The 23,462-nt window shown below is 34.5% G+C and overlaps 2 protein-coding genes across 4 annotated transcripts; one reads left to right on the plus strand and one right to left on the minus strand.

Moving 5' to 3' along the window:
- Positions 1–1,399: 1,399 nt before the first annotated feature.
- On the plus strand, positions 1,400–16,893 carry LOC107422299 (beta-galactosidase 9). 2 transcript variants are annotated; one of them, XM_016031730.4, is made up of 19 exons: positions 1,400–1,699; positions 2,909–3,004; positions 3,121–3,233; positions 3,634–3,700; positions 4,114–4,206; positions 4,854–4,997; positions 5,159–5,247; positions 5,396–5,501; positions 5,989–6,076; positions 6,266–6,387; positions 7,211–7,372; positions 8,299–8,528; positions 9,188–9,300; positions 9,757–9,854; positions 10,997–11,107; positions 14,620–14,730; positions 15,423–15,631; positions 15,830–16,178; positions 16,511–16,893. In XM_016031730.4, the coding sequence occupies exons 1-19, from the start codon at positions 1,508–1,510 to the stop codon at positions 16,649–16,651; spliced, it is 2,634 nt and encodes an 877-aa protein (XP_015887216.1). In that variant the 5' UTR covers positions 1,400–1,507; the 3' UTR covers positions 16,652–16,893. The 2 variants fall into 2 exon arrangements, with proteins under 2 accessions (XP_015887216.1, XP_024931807.1); XM_025076039.3 differs by lacking the exons at positions 1,400–1,699; positions 2,909–3,004 and having other exon boundaries at positions 3,220–3,340.
- Positions 16,894–18,413: 1,520 nt separating this feature from the next.
- Positions 18,414–23,011, minus strand: LOC107422274 (RPM1-interacting protein 4). Of its 2 annotated transcripts, none has more exons than XM_048477314.2 (4): positions 22,734–23,011; positions 19,736–20,524; positions 18,923–19,114; positions 18,414–18,728 (listed from the first exon to the last, which is right to left on the minus strand). In XM_048477314.2, the coding sequence occupies exons 2-4, from the start codon at positions 20,420–20,422 to the stop codon at positions 18,690–18,692; spliced, it is 918 nt and encodes a 305-aa protein (XP_048333271.1). In that variant the 5' UTR covers positions 20,423–20,524; positions 22,734–23,011; the 3' UTR covers positions 18,414–18,689. The 2 variants fall into 2 exon arrangements, with proteins under 2 accessions (XP_048333271.1, XP_015887188.2); XM_016031702.3 differs by lacking the exon at positions 22,734–23,011 and adding an exon at positions 22,507–22,727.
- Positions 23,012–23,462: the final 451 nt, after the last annotated feature.

Below are 23,462 nucleotides of genomic sequence, written 5' to 3' on the forward strand. Positions count from 1 at the left end.
AAAAAAATTTTAAAAAAACTAATTGTGAAATGACACTTTAGCGTAATAAACAATGAAATAGAATGTAATTTACACCTAAGTGTCTGTTTTAAAATACATTGCTCTTTTATAAACCTTTCAGTATTTATTAGTAATATTTAAAGTTTATAAGATATTTCAAATAGATATAAATTTAAAGTGACTAACAAAATTTGAACTAAATGACCAAACATGGAATTAAATAAAAAATAAAATAAATGAAATAAAAACGAAAAACATTGCACTATCAAACTACATTTTTTTTTGTTGTTTATTTTAATATGAGAATATGAATTTATATCGTTGTTGTAAATATATTGTCTCCAAAATGACTTTCTTTGCTTATTATATCAAATTTTCTTTATGCATAAATATTCAACAAACTATTAAGATATTACCAAAAAACAAAAATGAGACAATCATCAAGATTAAATATAGATTATGTAAATATTATAAGTTATTGCTTTTTCATTTAAAAAATTATTTTATTTATGATATAATGTTGATTAAGGGGTGTTTTATTTTTATTAGAGTAATGCTATGAATTTCAAATTGATTTACTAAAATTTTAGATACCAAATGGTGCTAGAGTTTTTTTTTTTTTTTTTTTTGGGTAAGACAAATGGTGCTAGAGTTAATTAAACAATTGATAAGTTCAAACAATCTAAATATCTAAAAATCTAACCTAATACCCAAATTTAGTAATTTCATAATATGATATCCATTTTTATTATTATTAATCACCGATTGAACAAAGTACTTCCTGTGAGGATTTTTTCACGTGCTCATATTATTCTTCTCAAAAAGCTCAATAATTAGCATTTGGACGACTTTAATAGATCGTTGGTGACCGTCTGGTAGTTTCCAATGGTTTTTCAACCACTAGATAGTTGACTTTTTGTTTTATTTATTGCTTTAAAGAAAATACCTAGATTTTGAAATACGGTGTGTGTGAAAGGTTTTAAAAAAAACAAGGAAAGCAATCTAGTCTTTATCTTGTCCAGAGAATAAGCAATCTATATTATCTCGTAGTGAGAAATTGATTGGAAATTATTAATTTGACCCAAAAAAAAAAAAAAAAAAAGAAATTTAACTATACATTTTGACTCAAACTAATCTTATTACTATTATTTTCTTAAGCGAAAAACCGGACGAAACGTTTTTTTTCTTTGAAAAAAAAAAAAACGGTTTCGAAATTTGGAATGCGTCTCATTGCCTCATTGGTTGGCGCGAATAGAAGACACGTAAACGCAACTGTAACCCGACCCGAAAAAAAAACACTGATAAACCGTAACAATCCACAACCCGAACCCGATAGATACGACGTCATTTTCAAAAAATTAATTAATCATTTTCCATTTTTGTTATCTTCTTGAATTGTTTGCTTCATCCGGAGCTCCGTAAACTCCACTCTGTGTCTTTCTCTTTCTCTGTCTCTCTCTCTCTCTCTCTCCAGAGTTTCAGACGGAGAAGTGAGAGCAACTAAAAAATGGCGGTGGCTCAGAGAGCTCGGCGATGGCTTCAATGTCTCTTTGTGTGTTTGACAATTCACTTTTCTCTGGTTTCGGCCGAGTTTTTCAAGCCGTTCAATGTCAGTTATGATCACAGAGCTCTGATCATCGACGGCAAACGCCGCATGCTCAACTCCGCCGGTATTCATTACCCTCGCGCCACTCCTGAGGTACTTGGTTTTTTGATTTTCTACTTAGCTTTTTCGTGTTTCGAATTTTGCTGAGGAAGTGAAAAATTTTAGGTGGAATTGGAATTATTGTTTGGATTTTGGATTTTTTGCGCTGTTTGGATGGTTTTGAAGTGAAAGAACGAAAATTGTTGAAGATATGGTTTGGTTAATTCCATTGCTAATAAAATAATTATTTTTGAACCGTAATTTCATGCTGACTAATGGTTGTCTAAGTTTCGTTGAATCTATATTGTTAGTGAAATCAAATATTTTTATGTACAGCCGTTTTTATGAGTGTGCATTTCAAAATTTGGTCGCTTTTGAAGTTTGATCAATCCCATACATATGGAATTTCCGTCGAAATTAGTTAATATTAGCATTAGAACTTGAATATACCCAAATAAAAAGAGAAGCCAGCATGCTGCACAGCATAAGAATATGATATAGTCTTGGGTTTACCATGTGTTTTGGAACACTTAGTCTACTGTGATAATTATGAACATTGCATTTGTTTATGCAGGATTTAATTTAATCTGAATGAACTTATCTGTTGATATAAAACTGTTATTGTCAATTCTTTTCTTTTGAAAGTTCACCCTGAATGAATATATATTAATGCGTAAAGGTTGGTAGAGCAAGCAATGGGCCAGGTTGCCATTTGGTATGACTGGAGGGTCCTGAAACAGAACACAACTGAATTTAACTGCCCAGTGCCCCCTTTATGTGATCACTATCATATGATAAAAGGAAATAAATTTTTTTTTTCTAATAGGATTTCGAATTTTTGGTCTCTCCTTTCGCTTTTTCCGTAGATTCCATTTTGGTTCAAATCATTTACCTTAGTTTTATGGTAATGGTTGGTACTCTAGGTTTTTGTTCCTCTACAAACTAACATGGTTCACTAATGGACCTCTGAAGTTCAGACCACTGGCTAAGCTGTTATATTGATTGGTATATTGGCCTACCTTCAGAAATCTAATTTTTAAATTGAGTTTCCTCCTTTCTTTTTGGTTAGATTCCAATCTTCCATTTTGAATTCTTGGCTTGGTAGGCTATCATACTTCTATATTGCAAAAAATAGTTTCATATGATCAGCAGTCCTTGAAGCTTTCCTCAGCATGGTTTATTAGACGATTGTTTTTGTATTTTCATGTAGTTTTTCTTTAATCCCTTTTTTAGCATGTATTAAAAACTTTTACATGATGACAGATGTGGCCTGATTTAATTGCCAAGAGCAAGGAAGGTGGTGTAGATGTTATCCAAACTTATGCATTTTGGAATGGGCATGAACCAGTTAGAGGACAGGTGCCATCGATATTATTTTGTTGCTGAACTAGTTTGAGTAGCATTTTACGTTTCTTGAATATAGTTAATATTTTTTCTGCTAGATTACTAACTTTGCTTCTGAACTTCATTGTTAGTATAACTTTGAGGGGAGATATGATATCATCAAATTTGTGAAGCTAGTGGGGTCCAGTGGACTCTATTTCCATCTTCGCATAGGTCCATATGTATGCGCTGAGTGGAACTTTGGGTATTGCTTTCTTTCTCAGTACTTTGGTATTGATGGTAACTTCACAAATATAACTTTGAAACTACAATGCATAACATCCTTCCAGCTCAAATATGTCAAAGGCATAGGTAAGTCCCTGAATTCCTTGGATGTAGAAGCCTATAAATACGTGAACAATATTGTTCTACCCATAGAAGCCTCACAAGTTAAACCTTGTCTTTGAAGAAATTTTAGTTTTTGCGATATCTTCATATCAAAATTTATACCTACAATCACATTCTTTGACATACTTTGAATAAACTTTAGTTTTTGCAATATAGCTGATTCATAAATGCTATCTTTATGATAACACTGTTAAACAGTTGCCTATCTTTTAGTTATTTGATGATTCTTATTATATAAGAACCTTATAATTTTCCAGAGGCTTCCCAGTGTGGTTGCGTGACATTCCTGGCATAGAATTTCGGACAGACAATGCCCCTTTCAAGGTATATACACCTAATTAGCTCCTAGGATTGCACATGTGCACTGCCTTTTAATTTTATTGTATATTAATTTAATGATTGTTCAAATTTCATTGTGTGTGTGTGTTTGTGTGTGTGTACATATATCAATCCGCCTCATGTGAAAGAAACATTATAATTGTGTCTAGATCATTTCCCACTCTTCTAACGAAATATAGCTGAATGTATAATACAGTAATAAAGGGCTTCTCTACCTGAATATAACAGAATATCATATTTTATTGAGGATCTTACTTTGGTGTTGATGATGTGGAGTTTCTATAGTACCGTTGTTTGTTCTAACAAGCAAGGAACTTAAATTGAGCAGCCTAGTTTGTACCCTATAGCTGGTTGTTATCACTATACTAGCATCTTAATGTCGCTTCAATTTTTTCCAGGAGGAGATGCAGCGTTTTGTCAAGAAGCTTGTGGACATGATGCGAGGGGAAAAGCTATTTTCATGGCAGGGTGGTCCAATTATTATGCTGCAGGTTGTCAGATAATTCTGAAATTAAACTTGAAACAATATAAATTAGGAACTTGAATTTGTTATTTGTATGCATAAGAGGCTCCATTTGGACTGTGAGAGTTGGAAGTTAAGAGTCAGAATCATGTTCTTGTTCTACATTCAGAATCATTTTCTTGTTCTACATGGCTCCTAAGCCCGCGTTGCTTTTATTGGGAAGTGACTAGCAAGTCTCATTTTTAGCAGGCAAGGGTTCTCTATAAGTTGTGGTATCTTATAGCATGTGGTACATGTTATTCTTATTCCAGTTTGGTTGGAATCTGACATAAGCAGGAGAAAGGCCAAAGCCCATATTTCCTGGCAAACGACCATGAGGGCGCCTGTGGTCTGGAAAACTTGCAGGCAACAATTCCAACTGTGACTGTCATTCAGTTACTTACATGTGCAACCTGACAATAAAATGAGAATCACCCATTCCAAGTCCGTAGTAAATGTCTGTCTATTTGAGTACAAAATGCAGATTTAACATCCCTGTAATTTATAGTCCATTGGTGGTTAGATTACTTTGATTACTATGGGTTGAGTTGTATATAATCTTTAATCAAGCAGTTTTTTCCTTAAAATATATGCTTTTAAATCAGATGTTCTGTTACTGATTAGAAATTTTATCAGATTGAAAATGAGTATGGAAATATCGAAAAGTCATTTGGCCAAGGTGGCAAGGAATATGTCAAGTGGGCTGCTAACATGGCTCTAGACCTTGGCGCTGGAGTTCCATGGGTAATGTGCAAGCAGACTGATGCTCCGGATAACATTGTAAGGTCTTAGCTACAGATTTTTATGTGTTTTAGTTTTACAGAATCAATGCTTATGAATAATTGCACTAGAGAATGAAAGAGGTGAAATCCTCGAGAGTTTATGGATGGTACAAACTAACTAGAACAGGTACCATTTTGTTTTATTTTGTTCATAAACAGATTGACGCATGTAATGGATACTATTGTGATGGCTACAAACCAAATTCCTTTAACAAACCAACAATTTGGACAGAAGACTGGGATGGATGGTATGATTTAGACATTATTATTTTCTTGTGTTGAATATTGTTTATTTCATTTGGTTAAATGGTATTTTTTATTTTTCTTTTAAAAAAAAAATATAAGTATGTTTTTATTTATAATGGGTAACTTAACTATTTGTATTTTATAATGTAGGTATACATCATGGGGTGGAAGATTACCTCATAGACCTGTTGAAGATCTTGCATTTGCAGTTGCACGCTTTTTCCAGCGTGGAGGGAGCTTTCAGAATTACTATATGGTATTATATGATGACATGCTGTGATTAAGGTTGAGAAATATGTACAAGATATAGTTCTGTCGACATGGTATCAAAGTATTGAGAGAATAAATGTCTCTTACATACACTTCTTTGGTAGCATCACTTGTGTGATTAAAGCCATGTTGGTTTCCTTAGGAGTGATCATTATAATTTTTTTGGGGCCAAAATCAATTTCTCTATTGATATTGTTATTTAAGTTTGGTAATAGAAGATGAATTTAAGTATCAGTGAACTGATAAGGGGGGACTGGCTAGCCCAGAGTGGCAGCAAAAACATCTCTAATTGTTGACTAGAGTCTAACGTGGATTACTTTTGAAGTAAAATTTACAACTAAAACATGTGCAAAGTGTGGTTTCTCCAGATTTTATCAATGTCACATTGATTTTGTTTGGATCAAGTATCATATTTATGATCCATGGATTATATGTGCATGCTGCATCTTGATGAATCTGCTGCGTTGTTGCAGTATTTTGGTGGAACAAACTTTGGCCGGACTTCTGGGGGCCCATTCTACATTACCAGTTATGACTATGACGCTCCAATTGATGAATATGGTAGATGGCACTGTTTCCAAAAAATAAACTTATTCATTAACTGGCTTTTATATTTGTCTTTTTTCCTTTTATCTGTATTTTATTATTTCTTCTTATTTAAACATGTTTCCTGTATGTAGCCTAAAATTTAAAGGTCAGTCTAAATGCTAACATTTGAGTCTAATATAAATAAATGTTTTCTTGCTACAGGTCTACTTAGTGAGCCTAAATGGGGGCATCTGAAAGATCTACATGCTTCTATAAAGCTTTGTGAACCTGCACTAGTTGCAGCTGATTCACCCCAGTATATTAAATTGGGACCAAAGCAGGAGGTTTGTGCTAACTATTGTCTGTCCTTGTTCTTGCTTAACTATTTAGTACATAATATCTACTTGTATTATGTCTGTGATAATTGATATATAAAACGAAATATGTATTTTCTTCATATGTGTGATGAGTCATTGTCATCTACAAACTCTGATGTCCTAGCATGAATTTTTTACATTTTTAAATGTGATATGATCTAGAAATTTTTTAGAGGAGTTAAATAGAGATTGGTCCACTTGACCATAAATTCACAAAGGTAGATCACCATTGTGTACTGTCAATTGTTTCATGTATACTTCAATTCTCAATTATAGTCTTAAGTTAGTTATCTATTATTCCTGTCATATGAAGGACCTTTATAATGTACTTGCCTTTCCTGGTCAGAAAGATAAGTGAGCAGTCCTGTTTTTTCTTTTCTTTTTTCTATTATCCTCTTTTATGATTCCCCCCCAACCCCCTCCTTCTCCTCCTCCTCCTCCTCCTCCTCCTCCCCAAATAAGCACTAAAAATTACAGAAATTACCATAGGCACTAATTATTATGAAAACAGATAACATGTGCAAATTCTAATGATTTCTCACTTCAAATGTATGCTATTATGAAAGAATTTACTCATATGCAATCAAAACAACAAACTTAGAGATGCTTTTAATCTATTAGATGCATGACTGCCAAACCATCATTTTGAAAATTAATTATACTTCCAAACTATGGGAATTATCCCCTGTTCTTGTATAATACCTGTTGAAAATTGTTCTGACATGGAACTTGTACTATTTTTTGTTGTACTTTTGTCTTCAAAGATTATGGTGTTTATATTATTATTCAGGCGCATGTATATACAAGCCAAGGCAGTTGCTCTGCATTTCTTGCAAACATAGATGAACAAAAAACAACAACAGTAACATTCAAGGGCCAAAAATATGATTTACCACCGTGGTCAGTGAGTATTTTACCTGATTGCAGGAATACCGTGTTCAACACTGCCAAGGTATGTTTTATTCCTCTGCATTTGTAGAATTTGAAGTCTCAAACATTGAAATTATTGATGGAAATAAGTAATAGTTCAAGATCACTGACGAAATAAGTATACAAGCTGTCTTAGAAAGTTGATATACGTAACTGTGACTGTTAGAAATTTACTTTTCCATTAGCACTGTTAGTCCAGTTATGGAAGCACCAAAATTGGTTCACTGGAAAACAGTATGTAGAATTATCATAAATCTAAATATCATCACTGGTAAGTGTGGTTAGAGTTATTTAGCTTAGATTAATCATATTTTGCACTCTCATACTGATTGGGAAAGCCCTACTGATAGAAGATCTAGTGGTTACTGTTACTTTGTTTTGTGGAATTTAGCCACTTGAATCTTCTCAAATAATTTGGATTCTCTCTTGATGTGGATACAGGTGAATTAAATATGTTGTTGTACTGCAATAACTAGATTACTAAGCCATTAACATTTTTCTTTTGTCTCAAATTTTGTTGAAAGCCTGAAAATTTTGCTAAACATATAGATATAAAAAGAAATATTGTGCTGCCATCTTAGAAGTTGATGCTGAAGACAAATATGTAGTTTTTACTATTCTAGGTTGTTAACATTGTAAAATTTTTGGTTAGAAATATTACTTAACAGTATCATAGCAGTGCTGGAAGCTTTCTAAAGTATAATTCAAGCTTATAATCATGAATAAAAGGTCAGTTGCATCTGACCTTTCCATATCAGATTATTTTTAGTTCTGCTCATCTTATGTAATTTTTTTATAAATTGATCTTAAATGGTCTATCATTGTTACAATTCATTGGTCTGTCCTACTTCCTTTCTTCTTTTTGGATTTATTTTTGGAAATGCATACAATTCTACCTTTAGTGCATGCTTGTGATATTTTCCTTTTTCCTTTGTTGTGATTGAGCAGGTTGGAGCACAAACTTCTATCAAAACAGTGGAGTTTGATATGCCTCTTTCATCAAATAATTCTCTGCAAAAAGTGATAACTGAGAATAATGGTTCCTATGTCACAAAGTCCTGGATGACTGTTAAAGAGCCCGTTGGTATTTGGGGAGAGAACAATTTTACTGCCCAAGGTATATTGGAGCATTTGAACGTGACAAAGGACGTATCTGATTATCTCTGGTATTTAACCAGGTACATATTATTCTTCAATGTGATGTCAACCAGATCAGATAGTATCATAACTCTTTCCTTAAGTAATCAATTTTCATGTATCCTACCTATGGGATAGTAATTAACATGATTGGCATATATAAGATGTACATTTTCTTATGCAGAACCCCTCTTGTCTTCTAAGCCCTCACTCTCTGCCTTTGTGCTCTTTCCCATGTTATTTGCTGTCAATTTATCATTTATTTATTTTAGTTTTATTTCTAAAGAATTTTGTTTGTATAGATAAATACTACGCTTTTGTGGAATAGATAACTGGAATAATGTTAAACCTTTTCAGCAACCTAGCCATTTGGGAAATTATCATATTCTTTTCTGATTATTGAAAATTAAAATCTCCTTCAATGGGAACTTACCACTAAGCAACTCCTTTTGGTGGAGTTGACAATCAGTTATTCTTACCTTGCAATACATCCTTCAAGTGTTTTCCTGCATCTTATGCATCAATGCCCCTTACCTTATGGTCCCTATCTCTGGGTTGTCTGTGCATAAGGCCATGTCATCGCAACAAGTAATCTATTCTCATACCGGAATGAAATCATTTCTACTCTTTATGCAGTATATTCTAAAATTTTTACCAATGATGACTGTTAGTAAGCGCTTAATGCTCTTATGGAATGTAGAATATTTGTTTCGGATGACGACATTGCATTTTGGGAGGAACATGGTATTCCAGCACTTACAATTGATAGTACTCGTGATGTGCTGCGTGTTTATGTTAATAGCCAACTTCAAGGTAAATTAGCTTTACGCACCGAAATTTTGTTAGAAAATTTGATGAATTATAATATAATGCAGCTAATCTCAACTTGGTAGCATTGAGTTAGTGACTTGGATAAATATATATTGCTTTCAATACATGCTTAAAAAAATAAATCCTGTTTGAATACTTTAAGAACTTGTGCTTGTTGAAAGGTTATTCTGTTTCACCGGTCCTTATGAACAATAAATGTGGGGAAAAAAAAAAGGGGATAAAATGGAAATATGTGGGATGGGCCATAAATCCACAGATTTTCTCATTTTACACTTGAACGAGGTTAACTGAACATTACAGGGAGACATTCATTATTACATTTTCAACCTCCTGTATGGAACAGAATTGAAATGGTTGTTGCCTTTTATATGTGTTATGTAGATAATTACCTCCTGTTATGTTCATTGCTTACTGGGTTTCATGTTTTCCAAAACGAAGGCAGTGTAGTTGGTCGTTGGGTCAAGGTTTTCCAGCCTGTTCGTTTTCACCAAGGATACAATGACCTACTGTTGTTATCTGAGACAGTCGGCTTGCAGGTAAATTTTAGTATTTTCAAACCAACATTCAAATGTCTTCTTTTCAAAAGTTTCTCATGGTAGAGAAATGCTTGTCACTTGTGCTAATTTAAGAGGTGTATTTTTTTGGGGGGCTTCAAGCTGAGTTTTGAGTGCATAGAGAGTGAAGTGTTATAATATATACAGTACCAAACTAAAATGTTTACATCTTATTCAACTTTCTGGGTATCAAACAATTTGCAAGTAAAGCATACATTTACAATGGTGCTAAAAAATGAACTTGGAAAAAAATTAAAAATATGAAACTTGATTTGATTATTGATTTAGGCATGTTTTTATGGAAAGATAAGCCAAAGAAAATTGTTTTCCTAAAAGAGAAACCACTTGTTGGATAAAGATCCCTTTTGTTTGATGGAATTCATCTTCTAGAAATCTTTTTTTTGTTTTTTTTTTTCTTCGTCTTTTTGGTGTGTAGAAAATATCTGGTCAACCGGAAAACAATTTCTTTTTTAAAGTGGAAAAGGGAATATATTCATAAAATCCAACAGTAATTTTCACGAAAAAAAAAATAAAAAAATCCAGCAGATTAAACACTCTTACGTAAATGTTGCTGCTGGTGCTGTCAAAAACTAAACCTTGCCCATGGTCCATTCAAACCAACAGCATCCTCCCTTCTTTTCTGATGCCAAGCATCGCTATGAAATATAGAACAGAACTAATTTCAATCAATAATAGGTTTCTACTTTGGAATTTATTACATCAAGTTGTTTAGAAAAAGCATATGAATTCTGTATAAATAATCTGATAAGTTACCAATAAGTCCAAAGAGCTAGGTTCATAGGAAACCCGATTATGCTTGTGCAGAAGATATTTTTATCTGCCCGTGTCGATCACTGTTGCATTTCCAATTCTATCAGTCTAGTTGCACCACAAAAGTTTTGCTGTAAAGAGATTGAAAGGATTATTAGCCTTTCTTTTAAGACTGCAATTGAAATGGAACGTTGATGAAGAGATTTTACATCTTTTCAATGAATTATGTTGATCCGTATTTCTTTTAATCCTTTTGATTTGGCACATTATAAAAACTTCTTGTATTATATTCCTATAAAGGAATGGTGTTTGCTGATTTTGCATATTCTTTGGTATGGTATGGGACAATGCAGAATTATGGTGCTTTCATGGAGAGAGATGGGGGAGGGTTTAGAGGACAAATTAAACTCACCGGATTTAGAAATGGGGATATAGACCTGTCAAAGTCACTATGGACCTACCAGGTACGCATTCACTTCCTTAGGTTGATCAAATACTTGTTTACTTTGTGCTTTTATGTTTGTAGGGATTTATATAATTAGTCCTTATAGGAATTTTATGTTTCTTACAAATTTTCTTATATAAAAGTTGAGGGATACCTTTCTTAAAATTACATGTAGCCCTAGCTGCAGTTAAAAAGAAAATTTTAAAAATTAAAAAGATATTTTAAAAGGAAAAAGGGAAAAACAGAAAAAATGTATTTTGGGATTTTTTAAAATTATTTATACATATATTTTTTATATTACTAAAGAGATTTTTATTGGATAAATATGCATAAATATCTTATTAAAGAGGTTAAATATGCATAAATGATTAGTGATTACTATAATAGTCATTTACAGCCAAAAAAAGAATTATTATCAAAAAGTACCTAGTCTAATAAATTATTTGAGAAGTTTGAGTCTTTTTTATTTCATTATTTGCTTCCATAAAATAAATAAATACATAAATGATAACTATAAACATTATTTGAAGATTACAGTAAAAATAAATAATTTGAAGAAAAACGTGGACTTTGCATATGGTGCATTTTAGTAATGATTTGGTCCGTTTGGATGATGAATGTAAGAAGAACAAAAGTAGACTACGAAACAAGACCGTTTGGGTCATTGGTCAACGCTAAATATTGAGGGCCAGCTCCACTCAATTCAAACCTTTACCTGTCAGGCTTTAAATCAGGGGTCAAATTCACATTTTCAGCAAGTGGGACCCGTGTCGGGCTTGAGAGCCTACTTTCGTTTAGTAACCACGTGGAACTACAGCAGTGGGCCTGGCCACATGTTCATTTGAGCCAAGAATCATAATTAATTCATTTCATTTCTGATTAATTTATACTTGCCGAGACATGTGCCGTTCCACTGGTCCGTACCCATTGGACCAGCTGTACAGATGATGCCTGTTATTTCGACGCCGTGTGATTCGGCCTCGGCCTTCTGAGCATGCGCCGATGGCCAAGCCCATAGCCAGGTGTTATAGCCACGTGTCATGACCCCATATCCTCCCACATGGTTATTATAGCAATTGGGCATAGCCTTCTGAGGAACGTGTCAATGGGATAAAGGGCCTTGTGGCCGATGGGTCTAATGGGCCAAGACACGTGTCATGGCGACGTGTCCATGCCAGCCACGTGTTAAGTATCCAATTCCGCGTGGTGCCACATGCGAATCATGTGTCATGACACCTATACTAACTCTGTGTCACTTGAAACGTGTAAGGTTACCGTTGGCTAGTTATCAATAAGTGCCACGTGTCTTTCCCACGTGGATATTGGGCCTGGGCCTTCTCAGTTGCGAGCCAATGGGCAGATGGCCCAAGAGCCTAATGGGCCAATGACGTAGCCACATGTGCGGCTAGGCAAATGTCAGTAATCTGTTCGTTGAGACTCTATGGAATGCTATGTCTAGATCCCACATCTCATAGATACGTGCACCGCTACTGTTGGACCAGTTTTGAAGAAGGACCACGTGGGTATTGGGCCTGGGCCTTCCTAGCTACAAGAAACACTGCCAATGGACCTTGGGCCACCATAGGCCAAGACTCCATGTCTATGTCAGCCACGTGTTTGTTATTCATTAGTCCAGAGTCCATTGACAGCCACGTGTAAACACACGTGTTACAACCATTGTGGTACCATGTGTCATTACCTGACAGTTTAAGGTTAATGTTCGACCACTTGTTAAGAAGAGCCACTTATCTTGCCCTCGTGGATATTGGGCCTGGGTCTTCACAACTACAAGCCAATGGGCCAGTGGGCCAGTAGGCCTATTTGCCATAGTCACTGCTTATGGCAACATGTTCATGTCAACCATGTGTCAGTTATTTATTGGCCCAGTTTCCTTGAAGTGCCACGTGTAAATCCCACGTCATGTGGAATATCTATGTGTCATATTATGAAACGTGTAAGGTTATTGTTGAACCAGTTGTCAGGAATGCCATGTGTCTTGCCTGTGTGGACAATGGCCCTGGATCTTCTTTGCCACGGGCAGATGGGCCTTGTTCCCCATGGGCCTATGACTGTAGACACGTGTCATGTCGACATGCTATATCAACCATGTGTCAACTATTCATTAGTTCAGATTCCACGGAGGGCCACGAGTAAATCTTGCCTGTCATGACACGTCTAGTATCTATGTGTCATGTCTTGGGACGTGTAAGGTTACTGTTATACCGGTTGTCAAGAATAGCCACGTGTCGTGCCTAAGTGGAAATTGGGCCTGGGCCGTTTTTGTTACTGGCCTTGGGCCATGTGGCCTGTGGAGTAATTGGCCCAAGACAAGTATCCATATTAGTCATGTGTCAGTTATTTATTGGTCCAACTTTTACGGAGTGCTATGTTTCGGCTCTTTTGTGTCATGAAATGTGTAATATCAACTGTATTTATTGACATGTGTGAGATTAATGTTGGATCAGCTGTCAGGAACTGTCACGTTGTTGCCCTTGTGGACTTTGGCCCTGGGCCTTTTAGCTATGAGTTAATGGGTCTTGTGGCCCATGGGTCTATGACCCATGACACATATCTTGTCCATGTGTCCATCTCAGTTGTGGGCCACGTGGACATTGGACCTGGGCCTTTCTAGCTAGGGCCGATTTGACTAAGGGCCTTTTAACCAATGGGACAAATGAGACAAGATAATTGTTATATCCACGTGTCCGTGACCGCGCCAGCTCACTTGGTTATTGGACCTGAGCCTTCTTTGCTATGGTTCAATGTGACTATGGCTTGCCGCTTGCGTGTGCCCAGCGTCTCAGCTCCTGTTTTGTTAATTTGTGGCCATGGGGCTGCTACGTATGGCCAGCCGCTGGGGGGGTCAGTTGAGCAGTGGCATGTTGGTCTTGCTGTGTTCCACGTGCCATTGTGGCCTCCTGGCCTTGGATTTGGGCCGGATCCAGGGGGGCTAAATGGCCGAAGAGGCTCGAAAAGTTGAAGCGGTTGTTCGAAACATAGACCAGCACCATGTGGTCCGACCGTGCTCGTGCTTCCATCCATCCCAAAGCATTTTGTCGCCCTTTTCTGTAATATTTTTCATTTGGTCTATCTGACGACGTCGTGCGAAGCATCCCTTCTTTCTAAGCAATGTTCTTTTTACAACCATACTTATATATTTATTTTATATATATATATATATATTTATATACGTATATACTTTTTTTTTTTTGGGGTAGACTTTTCGACGATAGGTGAATAATAATGAAAAACAATCCTTTGGTTTGTTATTTTTATCAGAGATTTTGCAAATCAGGTACATTACAAATTGGGGATTATACTTGGGTTTGAGCCATTTAACAGAGATAGACATTGGACTCTGTTTTTATTTGTTGTTTTTGTTTTTCGTAAATTACTAATTGCTATCACATGGTTTATTTACGGCCCCACCACCATTACAAGAATTTAGAATTTTTTTCAAAAGTGTACTTCTGTTTTAGGTAGAAAAGGAATAAAGGTGGATTTTTTATTGTTGTTTTGATATGTTTGTAGGTTGGGCTTCAGGGAGAATTTCTGAAAATTTACAGCATAGAGGAAAATGACAAGGCTGGATGGAATGATTTGACACTTGATGCTGATCCTTCCATATTTACCTGGTACAAGGTAACAAAACAAAAAGATTTTTTTTTTTTTTTTTTTTTTTAGAGAGAAATTTATGAAGTAATTTAAATGTTACATCTGTAAGTGTTCTCTTTGAAATTTTTTCTTATGACTAACATATTATTTGGCACTCCTTTTATCTCATAATAAACAAAATTTATAATTTAAGTTGACATTAGAAGCAGGGAGTATGATTTTCAATCTTTTGAGGCCTTAAAAGTTAAATACTTGGGAGCACAAATAAAGTAACTTCTATTTTTCTGTTACAAACTGATACACTATTTGATTGTATGAAATTATACTGCCATTAGGGTATGATTAATGGCATGATTTTATTTGATGGCAGCCCCAGTGACATTCTCCTTCTAATTAGAAGTTGGGAAACTCATCCAAACAATGAGTTATGGAAAAATGGAATTAAAATAATGAGAAAAAGATTGTCTCCTAGAAATTTATCCAAATTTCCTTTTAGTACAAGTTACTTGTTTTTTATAAGCTTTATAGATGAGTGGTAGGAATGCATTTAAAAGCTACAATGAGTGCTTTTCCATACAGAAAGAGCTGTCTATGTAGTTATTGCTTGCTACATATTTAATCTTTTAAAATGGTAATCCAAATACCTGCACTCTCAATGCATATTTAAATATAATCTCATCGTTATTTACACATATCCTTCTTTTTTCCATTTGGAACAGACATACTTTGATGCTCCTCCTGGTACAGATCCAGTTGCTTTAGATTTAGGAAGCATGGGAAAAGGCCAGGCTTGGGTTAATGGCCACCACATTGGAAGATACTGGACTCTGGTTGCCCCTAATAATGGATGTCAAAATACTTGTGATTATCGCGGAGCATACCACTCAGACAAGTGTACAACAAATTGCGGGAAGCCTACTCAAACCTGGTATGTCCTACCTCGGAATGTGCAAATATACTGGAAACTAGCTCAGAGTGGCATTCTGTCAGATTGAAAAAATCTTGTTCCCTTTTAAAGAATATTCAATTATCGGACAAGCATACATTCAAATGTTTTCTCCCTTGTGTAATTTATATAAGCAATGAATTTTATTGCCTAAAACAGTCTGTATTAATCAATATCCAGGTATCATGTACCCCGGTCGTGGTTACAGGCTTCAAATAATTTACTTGTCATCTTTGAGGAAACTGGAGGGAACCCTTTTAAGATTTCAGTCAACTTACGTACAGCACAAACCATCTGTTCTCAGGTCTCAGAATCTCATTATCCTCCTCCCCAAAAGTGGCCTAAGCAAGATTCATTTGATGGAAAATTATCAGCAAACGATTTGACGCCAGAAATGAACTTGCGGTGTCGAGATGGATATATGATTTCCTCCATAAAATTTGCAAGCTATGGAACTCCTCAAGGTAGCTGCCAGAAGTTCTCTAGAGGCAATTGCCATGCACCCAATTCACTGCCCATAGTCTCTGAGGTAATGTGATTACCAATTTTTTAGTCATTTTTCGGACATGTATGTATGAGACTCAGCTTGAATTACCAATGAACTTGAATAGAAGTTTGGTTTGGTAAGGGAGGAGAACATGTTGGCTTGAGCAGTGATTAATTAAACCTCTCTCTCTCTCACGAGCAACTTATTAACTAAATGTTGGTAGAGTTAAGTTGATTGGGCTAAACAAAACAAGGTAGGTTGCAGAATTGGGGCTCTTGCTATCTAAGACAATTGAAATGACTTATAGTCCTGTACATTTGAAATGACAATTGCACATTTTATATAATGGAGTTTGAAACTTTACCCTTATGCAGGCTTGCTTAGGAAGAAGTAGCTGTTCCATCAAAATTTCAAATCCTGTATTTGGAGGCGATCCATGCAGGCACACTGTCAAGACACTGGCTGTTGAGGCAAGATGCTCTAGATCATCGAATATCGGTAAGTCTCAGTTTTAAGATTAACAAGCAGCAGATGGAAGGAGTTGTCAGCCTCGTAATCTAATCCTTGTAGCAATGATATATATGTGTTTCTTATCATCAAGACTGTTTGGATCTGATTCTTCAGTTGTTATGTTTGTATAGACGATGATATGAGATCACTGCTAATATGTTTATAGTCTGCAAATGTAATAAGAAAACTCAACCCAATGAAATATTGCTTGATTAGGGTTGGCATAATGGGCCATTATATTTTTATAGCTCACTTTTACACACATCACCTTTATGCCATAGGAAAGCGAAATACGTTAAATTTTTGGTCACATTCCTATTCAACCCAAAGCTAAGGAGTTAAACATCAAAAGGTCATTGTCATTTGGACCATCTTTTTCAAAGCATTTTAGAATACCATCTCAAGGTAAATTCCGTGCAGAAAATTTTAATAGCATGGTAGGTCATGGAGTGAATTCAAAGTCGTGACTAGCCCATGGAGGATTCAGTTTTCAACCCTGAGAAAGATTTTGCGGGATCTTTTTGTGTCTCGGTTCAATCATATTCAATATGGTAGGTAGTTGCTTGTATCATACATCATAAAGACATTTTTCTTGACCGCTATTGTATCACATGCAACAGGAAAAAGCCCTTTACGGAGAAATTATTTGCATTACAAGGAATAGAAGTTAAGAGAGGCTACATTTTGTCATTAATAAAGAGAAGCTGAATTTCATCATCCCATGTAATCAAATTGTTTTTAGTCCCATCCATGTTGTAGGTAGATTCACAAGTTACGATTTCTTTTCCTTTATTATTTTTATTCTTTTTTCCTTCACATCATTAATTCATTATTCAATTGCCACTCTTTTTCCCTTTCCAAAATGAGAGGAGAAAAATTAAAATAAAAAATAAAAAATATGTATATCCACCCTTTGTTCCTTTTCTCTTTTCTCTACTCATGGACAACTACTTTGAATACGAATCTCCGCGACCCTTTTCTTCCTGATGGATGAATTGAGTTTTGGCTATTTCTTATATCCTGTTGGCCTGAGAGGCTTCACAGTGTGCCAAAGTGTTAATTCTCAATATACAACTTCAACAGGACTCACCTGTTTATCTTGAGTTCATTCCTAGTCATTATAGTATTTGGAATTAATTATTAATGTAATAAATTAGACAAAAATATTTGAATCATTTTCCTGAGGAATAAAAACTAAAATAGTTGCATATGAATTTTGAATAACAGGCTGCATTGCATTTTCCTTTCTGAATCATTCAGGATTCTCATTCATAAATTGTTCAGTTAAAACTAAAATCTTCATTAACAAGGTAGATGATTTTTGCACAAATTACTATCTGAATACACCACCAAATTATATTATCATGCATTATATTCCTTAAATCAGTACTTAACAAAGATCAACACTAATTATGCATTTTAAGATAAAAATATCGAAATTGCTCAAATGACGTTTGTCCATATCATTGTTGTAGACCCTTGAGCAGATGCCTTTTCCACAAATCCCATATGGTTAGCATTGAAGCTCTCATCATAAGTTTCAAAAGACATCCCACTATGTCAGACTAATTCACTATAGCTATGTATAAGTTTTGTATTCTTATTGTTAATTACCAGAAATCCAAGGTAAGGATACCTAAAAAATCTGAGTAGTTTTCAATAATATCTATACAAGGTCATTCAGCATTCATGATTACAGTTTGTATTCTTGTTTTCCTTCTTTAGTTTGAGTATTGGGCTGAAAAGGACACAAAATCAGACAAAAACTGAAAAAAGAAATGAGAAATGTTTTGTTTCATATAGGTTTATCTCAACAACTTAAATAGGACACATAGGCATACAAGATACAGGAAGAAAGAAAATTATGTGAGATACCTTTTGCATCAACCTTATTTTTGCTCATATTTTTCATCACATAAAGAAAATAAGTAAAATGAATGCACTTAACAAGTGAAGAGTTTATCATACATATAAGAGTCTTCTGAGATACATTATATGTACATGCCCCCGCACACACACTCTCTTTTTGTCTGTAAAGTTGTTTCATGTTTTTCTCCATGTAAAGCAGCAACATCTCTGAGACTGAGAGAAAGAGAGAAGCATCAGGAAAATTTTATTGACAGGATGAAAGCATTGGGAAATGCTGCAATGAATAATTATAAAAGACACGACCAACTTCCTATAATCTTTTAGGCCAAGGTCTGGATTGGAAAGCTGGCTGTCAGTTGCAACAACTATTAAGAAACTATGATTCTTGGTAGTATACAAACACATACCTTTGTATTCTCATTGCTATATTGCACCTGACCATTTGAATGAGAAGTTCCGTTTGTCAAAACAGGTCCTCTTCCTGCCTCGTTCTGCTTCTCTTCACGCACTAAATTGAAAATCTTAGTGTAACCTTCACCAGATGCAGGGTTGCTGTCATCCCAGTCACCAAATTTTGGAACAGCAGAACCATGATCAGGCTGCCAAATTAAAATTATAATCATAAACCAAAGAAATAACTTATTAAAGATGCTCAATAAGATTTGGTCAAGTAACAAGAGCAAAACGTAATGCGATTTGCTACTGGAAAATGTTAAAAAACATATTTTAGCTCTCTCCTCCACATACTCATAAGAAATAAAGAAAGCTAATGTATTAAATGAAAATCAGACAGAGAACAGAAAACTGTAGATAGAAAAGGAATGGAGTAGTAAATTTATTAGAAGAAGAGAATTTTCAGATAAAATTTGATGAGTCTCCATCAAAGTAACTATATTATTTCCTTTCAGCCTTCAACTACCGAAGTTCCCATTATTGCAAACAATAGACAAGAAAATAAATTAATTTGGAATTGCCCATCTTGAGATTCCAATTGTATCAAAGAGATGTTTTAAAAGGAAATATTATATGAGTGCACTATTAGCTATTCTAGATACATGTCTATATGTATATTTATACACATATTCATATTCATATCTTTTCTAGTGCGATAAAGGAGAATATGGTTAGATTTCATGTAATTCTTAGAGCGAAGCAAATATTAACAAGAAAAATTTAATGTTTTCTAATTAAAAAAGAAAAAGAGAGAGAGAGAGATTTACAGTTTCATTGCCTCGGGTAATCGATTTGAGCCGGGATCTTCCAGGAGTTGAAGGAGCAAAGCCATGGCTACTATGTTGAGATGAACCCTTTCTCTCCCATGAGGGAGAAGAGACTCCATTGCCTTTGCCTCCAATCCTTGCCTGGTAATGTTGGTGTAGAGGTGAGTTTTCAATGCTGCGCTCAGACACTGGATTATGCTGCATAGCCTTTGCAGGACCATTACTAGCGACCCTGCCACCTAAAGGGTGAAGAGGTGAATTAGAAGTGACTCTCCGACCTATGGTTTCATGGTGCAACGAAGAATCAAGAGATCTTCTTGGGCGACTATCTTCCTGACTCAAGTGCTGCTTTTGCTTTGACATTGTTGATTCTCTTTTGATAAGAAGCATTAATTCTTCTGGACCCTTTGGTGCCTCAGGCTGTGCCTTTCCATGTGATCTTAAATGTCCATGGGGTTGCTCACTTAAGGTTATCCCCTGGTCTGCAGTGTCATTATGCAACAAAGAGTTATTTAGTCTCCTTAGATCAGCCTCTTCTCGACTAGTTCGGCGTTCATGCTTTGGGCTTACAATCTCCGGCTCCTTCGATGCCTTTCCTTCAAGCTTTGTTTTAAAAGAAGATGCTTGAACTTGAGTTGAGTTATTTGAAAACATATTGGGTTTAGCTCGAGGATAATTAAGATTCATATTTTCACCAGCTTTAGCCTTACTGGCAGCATCAAAGTAGGCTGAATACTCAACATTTTCTTCACTTTCCCAGTCTCCAAACTTGGGCACATTTGAGCGTTGCTAAAATAATAAGCAAATACATAATAAGGTGAAAAAAAGACACATAGAGAAAACAAGAAACATGTATTCTATCAAGATCCAGACTGATCTGAGTACCATAAATAAGTAAATGCAGAAAAATTCCAAACCATTACTACTACTCGTGTTTGTAGTTGAAAGAAAGATAAAGCATGTACTTCTGTCAAAGTGTTTGTTGGATTAGCTTTATAGTTATACATAGCTAGAATCACTTTGTAGCAATTTACGGCAACCTAAAACAGTAACAGATTGATGATAACTGAACTTGGTATCTAATCATTATACCTAAAGTACGAGAATTGGCAAAAGTTACCAAACAATTTTTATTACCAAGCTTCTTATCATTTATCATTCTCCATTCTCCCCTCTATTTTAGTCGTTTTCCCATATAGAGACATGATACTTCAATGTTGTTCTAGTCTTGCACAGAGAGAAAATGCTACAATCTCATTTTAGCAGTTAATCTCCACCCAAAACACTCTTATGGACTTGACACCTCCATACGAGTTCATAGGTGCCTCCCGTTTTTAAAACAATATAGAACTAAGTTAATGTTATTGACTGGGATCTCTAGGCTAGCATAATTCCATCCTGTGGCAATTCGGATAGAACTATGACTAAAAGGCAAGGCATTTCTTTATTACAGAATTGTTTTGAGATTCAACCAAAGAAAACCTTCACAAGCCATATCTGTCACAAGACTCACAACTATGGATTAGATTTTAACCTTAACGGTCAGATTGAGGTTGCTTTACCCTAGCCAAGGCTAGTTGCATGCACAAGTATGAACTCTCACCTATTACCTACTGAAAATAACAAGTTGATTCTATCAGTAATATTATCAACATATCAAACAAAACTGTTTCAAAAACCTTCTTCCAGAAAATAAAAGACCGTGTCTAAAGTGTATCTCAGATGAGCAGCTTTCCTCCACGAAAGCAAAATAATAAACTCCATAACATGCACAATAGATCATGAGTTTCTTTAGAATTTCAAGAAACGGGAAAGAAAGGAAAACATGTTTTAAACTGAACAATCTCTTTAGGACGAGAAATGTCACCTCCCTTTTGATTAAAATAAAGTTAAAATTACGCGACCTTCAAACAAGAATTAAAATTCATGCATAGAAAGCTTATGTGCAGATAGTAACCTAGAAAAGCTCAATAACCAAACTTTCTAATTCAAGAAAAGGCTAACATTCAACCTAAAAACCCATAATTTATATAATGCTTTTCCGCACTCTAAGTTTCGAACACAGCCTCTGATTACCATAGAGATATTTATTGATTCACATCATATCCATCCCTGTCCAATACTCTTCACTAGGATAAAAAAAGAAGTCTATGATAGAGTAGATACCTATAACAAAATTGCTAAGTACAAGAATCCAGAACCATTCTAATCACGGCTAATATAAAATAATATAACCAAGGTGAGCTTATGTCCAGCTAATAATATAAATATAAATATAGAATCTAGCTTATTTCCAATAATATCCAAAGCAGAGCTTCAATTTCTAATATCCTGAAGTAAAATAACCAAGATGATAGATCACACAATCCATGTAACCAACTTTAGAGACTTCAATTCCCAGCTGAATTTTGAAAATCACTACCATATTAGAGAGAGAGAGAGAGAGAGAGAGAGAGAGAGAGAGAGAGAGAAGCAAAAACTCATCTGAATTTCCAAACTATAAAGTTTCCGATCCAACCACAAAAACCATATACACGTAAACACATTATATATCAATTTTAAGACTCAGACAACTACAAACATATCGAAGAAAGACAAACCCATTATGGAAAACAGATAAATTTGTCAAACATAGAAAGCCATGAACTTAGAAAATTAATACCCAGTAAAACAAACGTAAAAGGAACATAGAAATTTCAAAAAGAAACAAAGACCGTAAGAAAGAAATGGAAAAAAAAAAAAAAAAAAAAAGGGGAAAAAAGATACTCAACTGCCATCAGTTTCAGACAAAGCTTAATTTGGATGTATACCAAATCCCAATGAGAAAAGAAGTTGCTAATAAATGCAATCAAACAACTTTTACCAGCTTCACAAGAGAAAGAAACTTTCTAAAAGTAAAGTTTCTTCATCAGAGCCAACAAACGAGAAGACGAAGTGGAAAAATTAATTTGACCCATTAAAAAATAAAATAAAATAAAAAATAACAAAAGCGCTTTACCCTTGACCATAGTCAGCTCTCTCAAAGTTTTCTTCTTCATCTTTTTCGTTATTTGTAATCATAGATTTGATCCGGTTGTAAATTTATTAAGATTACACTTTTTAAATTGAAGATTTGAATCTTAACTAGGATGAAAAAGTAATGATAATATAATTTCAAAATTTAATGGTCTTTAAAATAAAAAAAATTATCACATCTTTTATATATGAATTTTAGAAACTACAAGTCCAAAATCTATGGAATTATTTGCTTGGATGAAAATAATCCTCCCTTGTTTATCATAATAATATAAAAATAAAAATAAAAAAATCTTTCTCGTTATTTTAATTATCTGAACTAACCCCAGTTCCACATTTGCCTAAGGCACCCACTTTCAGTGACTTAGAAAAACATATTTTATAGTAAATAAATCGAAATAAAAACGACATCAAAGAAAATAAAATACCCATGTGGATGGCAATCAATCACATTATCCTTTAATTCAAAGTTTTAATTTTTAAAAAATAATATTAGAGGTAACAAGTAAATCTATCAAGATTTTTTTAAGCAAAAATTTTTTTTTTTTCTTACAAAAATTTTTTGTATGAAACACCATACCTTGTATTAATATTTCATTAATTTATTCTTTTAAAAGCTCATTTATCCATAATTAAATTATACTAATATATTAATCATAAAAAAGTTAACATATTTCAATTGATATTTATATGTTATTTATTTATTTTTTGG

The sequence above is a fragment of the Ziziphus jujuba genome, chromosome 3 (genome assembly GCF_031755915.1).
Source record: "Ziziphus jujuba cultivar Dongzao chromosome 3, ASM3175591v1".
NCBI classification, from domain to species: domain Eukaryota; kingdom Viridiplantae; phylum Streptophyta; class Magnoliopsida; order Rosales; family Rhamnaceae; genus Ziziphus; species Ziziphus jujuba.